This window comes from Mustela erminea, chromosome 1 (assembly GCF_009829155.1).
Source record: "Mustela erminea isolate mMusErm1 chromosome 1, mMusErm1.Pri, whole genome shotgun sequence".
Classification (NCBI taxonomy): Eukaryota; Metazoa; Chordata; class Mammalia; order Carnivora; family Mustelidae; genus Mustela; species Mustela erminea.
The window spans coordinates 7,294,370-7,310,786 of record NC_045614.1 but is presented as its reverse complement, the minus strand read 5'-3'; the positions used below and the strand labels follow the sequence as shown (position 1 = coordinate 7,310,786).

General features: G+C 39.9%; 1 protein-coding gene across 1 annotated transcript; it reads right to left on the bottom strand.

The window, feature by feature from the left end:
- Positions 1-5,867: 5,867 nt before the first annotated feature.
- LOC116571900 (protein NCBP2AS2-like) lies at positions 5,868-8,298 on the bottom strand. The gene has a single exon (XM_032310398.1). The coding sequence runs from the start codon at positions 7,976-7,978 to the stop codon at positions 7,679-7,681; it is 300 nt and encodes a 99-aa protein (XP_032166289.1). The 5' UTR covers positions 7,979-8,298; the 3' UTR covers positions 5,868-7,678.
- Between the last annotated feature and the right edge of the window lie 8,119 nt (positions 8,299-16,417).

The following is a 16,417-nucleotide window of genomic DNA, read 5'->3' as shown; positions in this document are numbered from 1 at the left end:
GGGAAGCAGGCTGCCTGCTGAGCAGAGAGCCCCATGTGGGGCTCAAACCCAGGACCCTGAGATCATGACCTGAGCTGAAGGCAGAGGCTTAACCCACTGAGCCACCCAGATGCCCCTTGAATTCACTCTTTATCGGTGAATTTAAAACGTAACAAGAGAGTCACTCAAGTCGTCAGTTCTCTCGATCACCCAGGGCTTTCTGAAAGGGGAACTTCATAGGTGAGATAGTTTGGGTCTTTAGTTGAGCAGGGGGCAATGTTTATTCAAGATGGATCTTTTTTTATTTTATTTTATTTTTTTTTTTGAGAGAGAGAGAGAGAGAGAAAGTGAGAGAGCATGGAGGTGGAGGGAGGGACAGTGCAGAGCCTCAGTTTCACAACCCTGAGGATCATGATCTGAGCCAAAATCAAGTCAGAAGCCTAACCAACTGAGCCACCCAGTTGCCCCCAGATGGATGTCTTTGAATTAGTTGTCTCAGCGTTCAAAAACTCAATGTTATTAACTTTAAAAATAGACACTATTTTACCATCCAAAGATGAGTTTATTTTGGAATAAAAGAGAACTGTCATCCAGGACAAACAATCTGCAGCAAAACTGAAGGCAAGTCTGGGGAATAAAGGAGAGGCACTTTTTTAAAGGAGAAAATAGTGAAGTTTGTAAGGTTATTATGACCCCCAAATCCCTGCAGTAAACTGGGAACTTGAAGAGTGGTGGCTTTTCATTGGGGTAGCTGTTTTTTGGGGGATGAGGAAATCATTTCTTCCTTCTGCTGGAGTAGAAGAATAGCGTCCATATGCAATAGTATCCTGTTGGGTCTGCAACTGACCATGAGTGGTATTGTTACTGGACTCAGGTCCTTGAACTCAGCAATGGTAGAAAAAAGGCGGGACCCAAAGTGTACAAACAGGCATGGATTTACTGGGGCAATGGCTGGAGCTCAAGGGAGACTGAGTCATAGCTAGAGTGTCCAACTGGCTCTCTGAACAAAGGCCCAATAAAGTTTTAAAGGACTCGAGGTGGAAGAGGAGGGATGTCTAAGCATGTAGGGGTGGGGAAATACAGAAAATTGGATGCACAGGCACAACTGACAAAATGCTTCTTCATACATGGCATGTTTCTTTTACATATTAAGTCTCCATCTCTGGGTGTGATTTTTAGCATTATAACGAGGGAAGAAGTCTGTGAGTGGTCAAATTTGGTGTCTGTCTTGAACTAGTCTGAATCAGTCTGGGCTTGCTTCTTGGACTCTGCTATGCTCTGCAAGAAAAGGGATAACAGCCAGCAAAAAGTGCCCAGGGTATCTAGGGGCTTGTTCTCAAGTTCTCTGTCTCAGTAGGGTGTGAGAACTCTCCCTGCTGAAGCCTCCTGACTCCTTTTTGGTGACATTTCCCATTACTAATTTTCACAATCTCAAACACTTACAATTTAAAAAATGTACTGTCATGGGAGCACCTGGGTGGCTCCATTGTTTAAGAATCTAATTCTTGGTTTAGGTTCAGGTCATGATCTCAGTGTGGTGAGAATGAACCCCACTTTGGGGAGTGGAGTCTGCTTGGAATTCTCTCTCCCTCTGCTCCTTCCCCTGATCAATCTCTCTCTCTCTGTCTGTCTCTCAAATAATAAATAAATCTTTAAAACAAAAACAAAACCTTACTGTCACATATTATACCACAGTAGTGTCACACAGCCCCTGAAGCCATGTTTCTCATGTAATGTCTAGTTTGGGATTATATTCTGGACATTTTAAATATTATGTTATGACTCTCTGGGTCTTAAAATCCTGTAGAGAATACAGGTATTTTTCTTTTACCAGGTAACTGGCCAACTTGGGTTCAGCTCACCAGTTTCACTGAGCATTCTGTGGGTTGTGGTTTCAATGTGAATTTTCACAATGTGTGCAGTTTTATTTGTGTCTCTACCTAGAAGCCAGTCTACTTAGAGGGTCATCTATTTTATATTCCAGTTCTTGAGGTCAATGATGTATCTCACTGCTACCACAAGATATCTTAAAGGTTGGAGATAAATATATGTGGAAAACAAAACACTGGTATTTATCTCTCTCACTTAGCACTGAAAGGCTGCCTACCTACTGCTTGTGCCAAGACCAAAGGGCATCTTCTGGAATAATCTCTGTTGTTGCTGATACCTACTTTGATCAATGCAGTTGATTTTCAACTGCATTGAGTCTGGAACAGGGGATAAACTGGTAAATTTGCTGCCTGTTCACATGGTGGCTCATTCTGTTAACTGTCTGCCTTGGGCTCAGGTCATGATCCTTGGTCCTAGGATCAAGCCCTGCATTGGGTTCCCTGCTCATGAAGGAGCCTGCTTCTCTCTCTTCCATCTGTTCATACTCTCTCTCAAATAAATCTTTTTTTCTTCAAATATTTTATTTATTTATTTGACAGACAGAGATCGCAAGTAGGCAGAGAGGCAGGCAGAGAGAGAGGGGGAAGCAGGCTCTCGACTGAGCAGAGAGCCCCATGTGGGGCTCGATCCCAGGACTCTGGGATCATGACCTGAACTGAAGGCAGAGGCTAAACCCACTGAACAACCCAGGGGCCCCTCTCAAATAAATATTAACAGAATAAATTTGCTGAAGCAGGGAAAGACAATTATCATATGGTTTTACTCATATGTGGAACATAAGGAAAAGCACAGAGGACCATAGGAGGAGGGAGGGAAAACTGAATGGGAAGAAATCAGAGGGAGACAAACCATGAGAGACTCTGGACTCCAGGAAAGAAACAGGGTTTCAGAAGTGGGGAGGGGGTGTGAGGGGATGGGGTAGGTGGGTGATGGGCATTAAAGAGGGCATGTGTTGTGATGAGCACTGGGTGTTATATGCAACTAATGAATTGTTGAATATCAATATATCAAAAACTAATGATGTACTATATGTTGGCTAACTGAACATGATAAAAAAAATTTGGTTATTTAGTGATGCACTGAAATCTGGTCTTTTTCATCAGTCTACCTGCAAATATATATTTTTTTGATTCCTCAAATAGCTGCTCCAGGCATTGTGTCCAAACTTTATACCTTCATTCAGGGGGGCAGTGTAGATAAATTGTGCTTATTTCATGTTTTCCAAAACCAGTACTAATTTTGCCTGGTTTGATATTTTTCTTACACATGAACCAATGTAGTATGCATTCTTTAATGCCTGGTTTCTTTTACAACAATGTGTTTGTGAAATTCATCCATGTCATTGCATGTACTTGTGTAGTAGGCAGAATTTTGAGATGGTCCTTATGACACTTACCCTCTTATATGCCTTTGTTTAATCTCCTTCAATTGTGTGTGGGTGGGATATACAACTTCCTTCTAATCAAGAGAATGGCAGAAGTGAGGAGCTATCACTCTTGTATTAGTAGACAAAATATATAAAGACGTTTGTACACATGAAGTCCATAATCAGTTGCATGTAGGCTAATCAAAAGGGAGTGTATCTTGGAGATAGTCTGACCTAATCAAGTGGGCTCCTTCAAAAAGGAACTACAGATCAGAGATTCAAAGCCTCTAACTCTCCCTTCCTCTCTCTGTTGCTGGCTTTGATTTAAAAATTCATCAGGAATTCTGCAGCCACAATAAATTAATTCTGCCAACAACTGGAGGGAAACTGGAAGCACGTCCTTTACTATTTGAGCCTCCAGATAAGAATGCAGCTTGGCCCATACCTGGTGTCTGCCTTGTGAAACCCTGAACAGAGACCAGGTTAAGCCATGCCAACACTTGGGCCCTACAGATACTGTGAAGTAATAAACGAGTATTGTTTTAAGCCACTAAAGAATAGGAAGAATAGAAAACTAATACACTTATATAAACCATCACTTTTCTTTGTAGTGCTGTGTTCCATGAAATAAATGTACCAAATTTATTCTTCCTTTTTTCTGTTGAGGCAAGTTTGGATTTTTTTACACTTCAAGGTGTATGTTTTATTTTTTCAAATTTGATTGAGATATAATTGACATACAGCACTGTATAAGTTTAAGCTATACAGCAGTATGATTTGACTTACATATATAGTGAAATTAATTCCACAATAAGTTTAGTTAACATCCATCATCTCCTATAGATACAAAAGATTAAAAAAAAGAAAATGTTTTCCCTTGGGATGAGAACTTAGGATTTACTCTTAACAAATATACCAGTGTTAAATACACTCCCACTTTATTTTTGCTTTTGTTGCCTTTGCTTTTTGAGTCCATGTCCAAAAAATTATTGCTAAGAGTGAGGTCAAGGAACTTAACAGCAATATTTTCTTCTAGAAAACAATAAATAAGCTCAAGTCTTTAATCCATTTTGAGTTAATTTGTGTGTATAGTATAAGACAGTGGTCCAGTTTTCCCAACATCATTTATTGAAGAGACTGTCCTTTCCCCATTGTATATTATTAAGTCTATTGTCATAAATTAACTTACAAAAATATGTGTTTATTTCTAGACTATTAGATTCCACTGATATGTGCATTTTTTTTAGTAAGATTTATTTTATTGGGACGCCTGGGTGGCTCAGTTGGTTAAGCCGCTGCCTTCAGCTCAGGTCCCCTCAGGATGCTGGGATCGAGTCCCACATTGGGCTCCTTGCTCAGTGGGAGCCTTCTTCTCGGTCTGCCTCTGCCTGCCACTCTGTCTGCCTGTGCTCACTCTGATAAATAAATAAATAAAATCTTTAAAAAATAATGATAATAAAAATTAAAATAAATAAATAAATAAAATTTATTTATTTATTTAGCAGATAGAGATCACAAGTAGGCAGAGAGGCAGGCAGAGAGAGGGGGAAGCAGGCTCCCCACTAAGCAGAGAGCCCAATGCGGGGCTCGATCCCAGGACTCCGGGATTATGACCTGAGCTGAAGGCAGAGGCTTTAACCCACTGAGCCACCCAGGCACCCCTCAAATAAATAAAATCTTTTAAAAAATTTTAAATTCATAGGATTTGCAGATAGCAACAGTTTTTCTTCTTTTCAAGTTTAGATGACTTTGGATTCTTTGCCTTGCCTAGATGCTCTAGCTAGGACTTCCAGGACTATATTGAATAGGAGTGGTGAGAGTGGGTACACTTGTTCAGAATCTTAGAGGAAAGCCTTGTTCTCTGTTGAGTCTAATGCTAGCTGTGGGTTTGTCATGTACGGCCTTTATGATCACATATGTATGTTCCTTTCGCACCCAATCTTTCAAGGCTTTTTAAAATAATAAAATATTGTATTTCCTCAAATGCTTTTTCTACATTAAGATGCTGTTTCATTTTATTAATGTGATGTTACATTTATTAATTTGTGTATATTGAACCATCCTTGCACCTCGGGTTGGGGGGCACCCAACTGGTCATAGTGTATAATCCTTGTAATGTATTTTTGAACTTGGTTTGCTAATATTTTGTAGAGAATTTCTGTATCTATATTCATCATGGTATTGATACATAATTTTCTTGCAGTGTCCTTATCTGGCTTTGGCTATCAGGGTAATGCTGGTAGATACCTTGTAAAATGCATTTTGAAGTGTTCCCTCATCTTAAATTTTTCTTGAAAGAGTTTGAGAAGGATTGGCATCAATTCTTTTCAAGTGTTGGTAGAATTAGCTAATAAAGCCATATAGTCCTGGGGTTTTGCGTTTTAGGAGGTTTGTGATTACTGATTCAATCTCCTTATCAGTAATTGGTCTGTTCAGGTACTCTATTTCTTCATGATTCAATCTTGGTAGATTTCTTTCTTTTTTTTTTTTTTAAGATTTTATTTATTTATTTGATAGAGACACAGTGAGAGAGGGAACACAAGCTGGGGTAGTAGGAGAGGAAGAAGCAGACTCCCCATGGAGTAAGGAGCCCAATGTGAGGCTCAATCCCAGGATCTTGGGATCATGACCTGAGCTGATGGCAGACGCTTAATGACTGAGCCACCCAGGCACCCCAGTAGATTTGTTTCTAAGATTATTATATCTCTTAGGTTTCAATTTATTATATCTCTTAGGTATCCAATTTTTTTGGCATATAAGTGTTCATAGTAGCCTCTTGTCCTTTGTATCCATTATAATGTCTGCTTTATCATTTATAAATCTATTGGTTTGGGTCCTCTTTTTTCATTGGCTAGTGCAGCAAAATGATTTGTCAACTATATTTATTGTTTGACAGAATGAACACTTACTTTTAATCTTTTCTATTGTTTCGCTTTTTCTATTTCTATTTCTGCTCTAAGCCTTATTATTTCTTTCCTTCTGCTAACTTTGGGCTCAGTTTGTTTTGTTCTTTTTCTAGTTCCTAAAGCGTTGTTTGGTTGCCTATTTGAGAACTTATTTCGTAATATAATCTTTTGTTGTTAGGAACATCCTTTAGAACTATCTTTTTTCTGCATCCTATAAGTTTTCATATGCTGTGTTTCCATTTTTGTCTTGAGATACTATTTTGTTTCCTCCTTACTTAATTCACTGGTTATTCACTACAGTGTTTAATTTTGAAGACTTTTTGAACTTTCTAGTTTTCTTTCTAGTTTGATTTTTGTTTACATGGCACGGTGGTCAGAGAAGATTCTAGGTATGATTTCAGTCTGAATTTGCTAGGATTTTTTGTAGCCTAACATACGGTCTTATATAATATTCCAGGTATGCTTAAGTAAAATTTGTATTCTATTGTCAGGTAGAATGTTCTGTATATGTCAGGTGCATTGGGTCTATGGGTTTGTTAAAATTTGCTGTTTCCATATTGATTGGATTATCTACCATTGTTGAGACTGGGAGTATTAAAGTTCTGCAATATTAATACATTTCTGCTTTTAGCTCTGTCAGTTTTTGCTTTGTATATTTTGATGCTTCCATGTTGGATGCATAAATATTTACAACAGTTATATCTTCTTGGATGATTAACCCCTTTATCATTATGTAACAACCTTTAAAGTTCTCTTCTTACCATTTTTAGGCTCAAGTATATTGTCTGCTATAAGTGTAGTTACCTGTTTTTTTTTTCTTCTTTTTGGTTACCATTTCCTGAATATCTTTTTCTATCCCTTCACCATTAGTCTATGTGTATCTTATATGAAGCATATTGCCAGATCTTGTTGTCTTAGCCATTTAGCCATTGTATGTTTTTTGATTGGAGAATTTAATCCATTTGTAAAGTTATTATTGATAGGTAAAGACTAACTACTGCCATTTTGTTCATTGTATTCTGGCTGTTTTGACCCTTTATTCCTTGTTTTTATCCTGCTGTTGGGTTTTCTCTGATGTCTTTCAGTATCAATTTCTGACTTCTCTCTCTCTTCCTGCCCCTTCTCAGCTCACATATTTAATCAAAGAATTTTGGCAGCTGTATCTTTCCCTCCGTGCTCTCCCCTAGAAGTAGAGCGCTGCTCTATCAGTGCAGAAGCAGCGTCACTGAACAGGAGTTTTAGTCCCATTCGCAGAGGGCACCCTCCTTCGGGCTGTGGTTCGGTTCACGGTCTATGTGGTGCATCAGGGCCCGGCTTGCGGGGGGTGTCATTTCTTCACACCATGCCCAGTCCGATCACAGGGCTTCCCCGGGGATGTCGGTTTGGCCTGGGCTTTCTGATAAACGGGGCTCTGAAGGCCAACAGTCAAGACTCCGGATTCAAAGCCGTGCACTGTGCCCAGGATGACTGTTGAGCGCCGAGGCCCGGGTCGAGCCCAAAAGGGAAAGCCGGCGACCCTGGCCCGCACAGCCTGGTTTTAGGGGTTAGCGCTGGGGCCCCTCTGGTTACCTGGCAGTGACCCTGGGCATTCCCAGAGGCTGCAGCGCAGCTCCTCAGTGAAGGAGTTTCTAAAGTGGGCAGCGTGGCAACCTAGGGAGCACGCGGGCCCAGCCATGAGGGCTCGAAGACGCCGGGCTGCATCCTGGCCGCGCAGCTGGGCCTGCATCTGTGCAAACCCCGCGAGCTGCGCCACACGTGGGATGGGCTTAGACTGGGACAGATGCTCCACCAGCTGCCGGCGGTGCTGCAGGATGGCCAGGAGCCACGGAAGAACCATCCTCTGGGCTACCTGGAACCTGGAGCACGCCACTCTCAATTTCTGACTTCTCTGTCAACGTGGGGCTCAAACTTAAAGAGCCTGAGATTAAGAGTCACAGGTCCTACTGACTGAGCCAGCCAGGGACCTCTATCATGAATTTTTACTACAGATTTTTTTTTTTTTTTAAATTTCCATGTGGTTACTATGAAGCTTACATAAAATACCTTTAAATTTTAACACCCTTTAAAAACTGGTAACAACTTCAGTGGCATTCCTAAATTTTATACTTTTTTTTTACTTTTACTCTCCCTCTCACATTTCAGATTAATGATGTTACAGCTTACATTATTTTTTCAACATATTTTGTGTATAGAATAACAAATTATTATAATTATGGGTATTTTTACTATATTTTCTAACTTAAAATTGGAGTTATAAGTGAATCTTTAATCATCACATTACAGAATCCAACTTTGAGCTTATATTTACCATTACCAGTGAGTTTTACACTATCTTATGTTTTTATGATGTTAATCAGTGTTCTTTTACATCTACTCAAAGAACTCCCGTTAGTATTTCTTGTAAGGCAGGTGTAGTGGTAATGAGTTCCCACAGCTTTTGATTGGTCGTAAGAGTCTTTGTCCTTCAGAAAAGGAGAGAGATTTGCCAGGTATAGAAGTCTTGTTTGACATTTTAATTCTCTTAATGTTTTTCTTTCAATATTTTGAATTTATCATTCCATTCACTCCTGGCCTAAAAAATTTCTATTGGAAAATCCACCCATCATTTTATGGGAGTTCCTTTGTATATAAATTAGATCTTTTCTCTTGCCACTTTCAAAATTCTGTCTTTGACTTTTGACAATTATGTCTTGCTGTATCCCTATTCACGTTCAACCTAGTGGGGGTCAGGTCTCAGGGATGTGGATGTCCGTTTCTCTCTGAGTTTGAGAAGTTTTCAGCTATTCTTGCTTTAACGCTTTTTCTGGATTTTCCATAATGCAGATATTGTTTCTTTTGACTCTATTTGTCCTGTAGGCTTTCTTCACTCTTTCATTCCTTTTTCTTTTTGCTGCTCTGACTAGATACTTCAACTCTCTAGTCTTCTAGGACACTGATTCATTCTTCTGCATGGTCACATCTGCTTTTCAAGCTTTCTATTGAATTCTTCAGTTCATTAATTGTATTTTTCATTTCTAGGCTTTGTTTATTTTTTTTTAAGTTTACTAAGTAATCTCTATACCCAACATAGGGCTCAAACTCATGATCCTGAGATCAAGAGTTGCATGTTTTTAAGATTTTATTTATTTATTTGACAGAGATCACAAGTAGGCAGAGAGGCAGGCAGTGGGGTGGGGGGAAGCAGGTTTCCCGCTGAACAGAGTCCAAGGTGGGGCTCAATCCCAGGACCCCGAGATCATAACCTGAGCCGAAGGCAGAGCCTTAACCCACTGAGCCACTCAGGAGCCCAAAGAGTTGCATGCTTTGCTGACTGAACCAGCTTGGCCCCCCTCTGTTTGACAAAGAAACAGAAACCATAAAAACCCACCAAACTTCTCATTTTCTCCATGCACTGTTTTACTAATTTTGTTTAGTTATATATCAGTGTGTTCTTGTAGTTCACTAAACTTCTTTAAGAAGAATATTTTGTTTGACATTTTATAGATTTCCATTTCTTTAGGGTCTGTTATCAGAGCTTTATTAGTTTCCTTTGGTAGTATTATCTTACCTGATTTTTCATGATCCTTCATTACTTACATGGGTAGCTGTACATTTTGAGTAAGTGGTCTTCTCTTTCAGGATTTATAGGTTCACTTTGGCAGAAACGGTTCTTTATATAATACAGCTTTCACAAAACAGAAAACCAAAATGGACAATATAAAAAGAAAATTATAAAAGTTACCATCAGAGTAGAACATTTCTGATACACCTCTCTCTGGAACAGAATAGAGGTATATTCAATAACCACAAAGACTTGAGCAAAACAATTAATGAGCTAGACCCAGAGACACAGGGCACTGCTGGCCGCAAACATTCTTTTCAAGCTTGTATGAAACACTTCTGAAAACTGACCACACACAGGGCCAGAAAGCGTATCTCAAACATGTCAAAAGATTAATATAATTCTGTAAAGACAATGAAGCTTAGTCACAATCAATAACAAAAACATTAAAAATACAACATATAGTGGATATTTTGAAATAATGTCAAACTACAAACTAGCCAAAGCTTCAAATGCTTACATAATAGAATAAAGTCTGAAAAATGGTCTATGCATTTGAGTTGAGGTAGGAAAGGAATAATAAACACATAGGCACTCGGGTAGCTCAGCTGGTTAAGCATCTGACGCTTGATCTCAGGTCAGGTCTTCATCTTGGGTTGGGAATCAAGCCTTGCACTGGGTTCCATGCTGGGTGTGGAGCCTATTTAAAAATAAATATATACATATAAAGAAAGTATGGTCTGACTACAATGCTGCTTGTTGACAGCCCAAGACTGGCAATAAAACAGATGGAAAAAATATCCCATGCAAAAAGAAACCAAAAGATGGGGCTCCTGGGTGGCTCAGTGAGTTAGAGCATCTGCCTTCAGCTCAGGTCATGATCTCAGGGTCCTGGGATTGAGCCCCACATCGCGCTTTCTGCTTAGAAGGGAGCCTGCTTCCCCCTCCCTCTGCCTGACTCTCTGCCTACTTGTGATCTCCAACAAATAAATAAATAAAATCTTAAAAAAAAAGTTTTTTCCATTAGCCAACATATAGTACATCATTAGTTTCTGATGTAGTGTTCAATGACTCATTAGTTGCATTTAAGATTCAGTGATCATCACAATGTGTTCCCACCTTAGAAATTTTAAATATTTTTTATTTTAAAAAATTACCATTTGGGGGAAAAAAAAAGTTTTGTAGTACCTCTTCCCACTCAGAGGGAGTCTGCTTGGGATTCTCTCCCTCTCTCTCCCATTCCTTCTTGTCCCTCTCCTTTCTTATGCTCATTTGTTCTCTCTCTGTCCCTCTCTCAAATAAACAAAATCTTTAAAAAATAAAAATAAAGGGGAGGAGCAAGATGGTGAGGAGTAGGAGACCTAAATTTCGTCTGGTCCCAGGAATTCAGCTAGACAGATATCTAACCATTCTGAACACCTACATACTCAACAGGAGATTGAATAAAAGAATAGCAGGAATTCTATGAACATAAAAGCAACCACTTTCTGGAAGGTAGGACGTATGGAGAAGTGAATCCGAGGTGATAAACGGGGAGATAGGCTGAGGGGTGCAGGGGCCAGCTCCCAGCAAGCAATAGAGCAGCGGAGCACAAAACTGGAACTTTTAGAAGTCTGCTCCACAGAGGTACGTCACTCCAGAGGCTAATCAGGGGGTGGAGCCCTCACTGGGACAGTGTGGTCTCAGGACTTACGGGGTCACAGAAAGACCAGGAGTGCCTAAGTGTGGCAGAGTTCCCAGGTATTAGAGCAGAGAAGCTGGCTGCAGAGATGGAACCAAGGAGAGGGGCTCTCAGCTTGGGGTTACCTTAAACTGTGACCCGAGGCACAGTCAGACCACTATTCTTCAAGCAGGGACCCCACAAGTGGCAGATCCAGGGCTCCACAAGAAGGAGCGGCGCAGGAGAATGCTATAGGAATCTCTTGGGTTTGGAGACTCCAGATGGGGCTGTGTGCCAGAGATAGAGGTGCTTGGTCACAGGCTGGGTGAGCACTGAGTGCGGCCAGAGACCAGAAAGTGAGGAGTGATGACTGCTTTTCTCTGAGGGCTCACTGAAGTGGGGAGCCCACTGAGCCACCCAGGCGCCCCTTAAAAACATTTTTAATTTTCACTTTTATAGTCCTATTCTATCCCTTCATTGTATTTAATCTTATTTTAAATATACATATATGCTTTTCTTTCTCTTAAAATTTTGGGAGAAGTTTCTTCTAACAGGCCAAATATACCCTAAATCTAGTGTATGGCTTTGTCCTAGCCTCCAGACTGATCACATTTTCTCTGTTTTTCTTTTCTTTCTTTTTTAAACCAACTTCTTACCAATTTCTTTTTAAAAATCTTTAAAAAAAATCTTTTAAAATTTTATCGTTATAGTTATATTCCATCTCTTCATCATGTTTACTCTTATTTTTATATATAAGTTTTTCTTTCTTTAAAATGTTGGGAGGAGGGGCACCTGGGTGGCTCAGTCGTTTAGTGGTTGCCTTTGGCTCAGGTCATGATCCCAGGGTCCTGTGATCGAGCCCCGCATTGGGCTCCCTGCTCAGCGGGAAGCCTGCTTCTCCCTTTCCCACTCCCTCTGCTTGTGTTCCCTTTCTTGCTGTGTCTCTCTCTGTCAAATAAACAAATAAAATCTTAAAAAAAAAATGTTGGGAGGCAATTTCTTCTAACAGACCAAAATACACCCAAAATCAAGTGTGTGGCTCTGTTCCATTCACCAGCCTAATCATATTTTTTTTTCCTTCTTCTCCCTCCACACCCTAGCCACCACCTCGCTAGTTTTGGGTCTCTTCTGATTTAGTTAGTGTATATTTTTCCGGGATCATTGTTACCCTTTTAGCATTTTGTTCTCTCATCCATCTATTCTTCTCTGGACAAAATGACAAGGTGGAAAAACTCACTTCAAAACAAACAAACAAACAAACAAACAAACAGAAAAGAACAAGAGGCAGTACCAACTACTGGGGATCTAATTAATACAGACATTAGTAAGATGTCAGAACCAGAGTTCAGAATGACAACTATAAAGATGCTAGCTGGGCTTGAAAAAAGCATAGAAGATACTAGCAAATCCTTTTCTGGAGATATAAAATCCCTATCTGAAGAAATAAAAGAACTAAAATCTAACCAAGTTGAAATAAAAAAAAAGCTATTGATGAGATGTGATCAAAAGTGGAGGCTCTGGGCACCTGGGTGGCTCAGTGGGTTAAGCCGCTGCCTTTGGCTCAGGTCATGATCTCAGGGTCCTGGGATCGAGTCCCGCATCAGGCTCTCTGCTCAGCAGGGAGCCTGCTTCCCTTCCTCTCTCTCTGCCTGCCTCTCTGCCTACTTGTGATCTCTCTCTGTCAAATAAATAAATAAAAATCTTTAAAAAAAAAAAAGTGGAGGCTCTTACTGCTAGGATAAATGAGGCCGAAGAAAGAATTAGTGATAAAGAAGACCAAATACTGGGGAATAAAGAAGCTGAGAAAAAAGATAACTATTGGATCATGAGGGGAGAATTCGAGTGATAAGTGATACCATAAACTGAAATAATAGAGTAATTGGGATCCCAGAAGAAAAAGAAAGAGAGGGGCAGAAGGTGTATTGGAGCAAATTATAGCGGAGAGCTTTCCTAATTTGGGCAAGGAAAGAGGCATCAAAATCCAGGAGGCACAGAGAATGCCCCCTTAAAATCAATAAAAATGAGGTCAACACCCCGACATTTAATAGTAAAAGTTACAAGTCTCAATGACAAAGAGAAAATCCTGAAAGCAGCTCATGACAAGAGGTCTATCAACAGTAGAAACATTAGATTGGCAGAAAACCTATCCACAGAGACCTGGCAGGCCAGAAAGGACAGGCATGATATATTCAAGGTAATAAAGAGGAAAAATATGCAGCCAAGAATGTAGGAGTGATAAAAAGCTTCTAGGGTAAACAGAAACCAGAAGAATTTGTGATCACCAAACCAGCCTACAAGAAATATTGAAAGGGGTCCTCTAACAAAGAGAGAGCCCCAGAGTAACACAGACCAGATAGGAACAGAGATGATATAAAGTATTAGTCATCTTACAGCAGGCAAAACAATGGCAATAAATTCCTATCTTTCAATAGTTACCCTGAATGTAAATGGGCTAAAGGCCCCAATCAAAAGACACAGAGTGTCAGACTGGATAAAAAAAGCAAGAGCTTTTTTTGTCTGCAAGCAAGAGACTCATTTTAGACCCAAAGACACCCCCAGATTTAAAGTGAGGGGGTAGAAAACTATTATCATGCTAATGGACATCAAAAGAAAGCTGGGGTGGCAATAGTCATACAAATCAGATATTAAGCTTAAGACTATAATAAGAGATGAGGAAGGACACTATATCATACTTAAAGAGTATGTCCAACAAGAAGATCTAACAATTTTAAATATCAATGTCCCTAACATGCGAGCAGCCAAGTACATAAAGCAACTAATAACAAAATCAAAGAAAAACATTGACAAGAATATAGCAATAGTAGGGGACTTTAACACCCCCCTCCACTGAAATGGACAGATATCTAAACAAAAGATCAAGAAGGAAATAAAGGCTAAAATGACACACTGGACCAAATGGACATCACAGATATATTCAGAACATTCCTTCCAAAGCAAAAGAATTCACATTCTTCTCTAGTGCACATGGAACATTCTCCAGAATAGATCACATCCTGGGTCAGAAATCAGGTCCTGGCCAGTACCAAAAGACTGGGATCATTCCTTGCATATATTCAGACCACAATGCTTTGAAAATCAAACTCAATCACAAGAGGAAAGCTGGAAAAAACTTAAATACAGGGGCGCCTGGGTGGCTCAGTGGGTTAAAGCCTCTGCCTTCGACTCAGGTCATGATCCCAGGATCCTGGGATCGAGTCTCCCATCAGGCTCTCTGCTCAGCAGGGAGCCTGCTTCCCTTCCTCTCCCTCTGCCTGCCTCTCTGTCTACTTATGGTCTCTGTCTGTCAAATAAATAAATAAAATCTTAAAAAAAAACCCATCTTAAATACATGGAAGCTAAAGAACATCCTACTAAAGAGGGGCACCTAGGTGGCTCAGTGGGTTAATCCTCTGCCTTCGGCTCAGGTCATGATCTCAGGGTCCTGGGATCAAGCCCGGCATTGGGCTCTCTGCTCAGCAGGAAGCCTAGTTCCCACCTCTCTGCCTGCCTTCTGCCTACTTGTATTCTCTCTTTCTCACTGTAAATAAAATCTTTAATAAATAAATAAATAAATAAATAAATAAAAAAGTCATGGAAACAAATGAAAATGAAAACACAACTGTTCAAACTCTTTGGGATGCAGCAAAGATGGTCCTGAGAGGAAAGTGTATAGCAAAACAAGCCTTTCTCAGGAAACAAGAAAGGTCTCAAATACATAACCTAACCCTATACCTAAAGGAGCTGGAGCAAGAACAGCAAATATAGCCTAAACCCAGCAACAGAAGAGAAATAAGAGAAATCAAAGAAATAGAAACCGAAAGAACAGTAGAACAGATCAACGAAACTAGGAGCTGGTTCTTTGAAAGAATTAGTAAGGTTGATAAACCCCTGGCCAGACCTATCAAAAAGAAGAGAGAAAGGACCCAAATTAATAAAATCATGAATGAAAAAGGAGAGAGCAGAACCAACGCCAAAGAAATACAAATAATTGTAAGAACATATTATGAGCAACCATGTGCCAGCAAATTAGACAATCTGGAAGAAATGGATGCATTCTCAGAATCATATAAACTACCAAAACTGAACCAGGAATAAACAGAAAACCTGAACAGACCTATAACCAGTAAGGAGATTGAAGCAGTCTTCAAAAATCTCCCAACAAGCCTGGGTGGCTCAGTCGTTAAGCGTCTCCCTTCAGCTCAGGTCATGATCTCAGAGTCCTGGGATCAAGTCCCACTTGGGGCTTCCCTCAGGAAACCTGTTTGTCTCTCTCCCACTTCCTCTGCTTGTGTTTCCTTTCTCGCTGTATTTCTCTCTGTTAAATAAGTAAGTAAAATCTTAAAACAAACAAACAAACAAAAGAAACCTCCCAACAAACAAAGGCCCAGGGCCAGATAGCTTCCCAGGGGAATTCTACCAAACATTTAAAGAAGAATTAATTCCTATTCTCCTGAAATTGTTCCAAAAAATAGAAATGGAAGGAAAACTTCCAAACTCATTTTATGAGGCTGGCATTACCTTGACCCCCAAACCAAAAAAAGACCCCGTCAAAAAGGAGAATTACAGACCAATATCCTTGATGAACCTGGATGCAAAAATTCTCACCAAAATACTAGCCAATGGGTTCCAACAGAACATTAAAAGGATTATTCACCACGACCAAGTGGGATTTATTCCTGGGTTGCAAGACTGGTTCAACATCTGCAAATCAATCAGTATGATACAATACATTAATAAAAGAAAAAAACAATTACCATATGATCCTCTCAATAGATGCTGAAAAAGCATTTGACAAAGTACAGCATCCTTTCTTGATCAAAATTCTTCACAGTGTAGGCACAGAGAGTACATACTTCAGTATCATCAAAGCCATCTATGAAAAACCCACAGTGAATATCATTCTCAATGGGGAAAACCTGAGAGCTTTTCCGCTAAGGTCAGGAACACACAGGGATGTCCACTATCACCCCTGCTATTCAACATAGTACTAGAAGTCCTAGGCTCAGCAATCAGACAACAACAACAACAAAAACAAACAAAAGGCATCCGAATCATCAAAGAAGTCAAACTCTTCA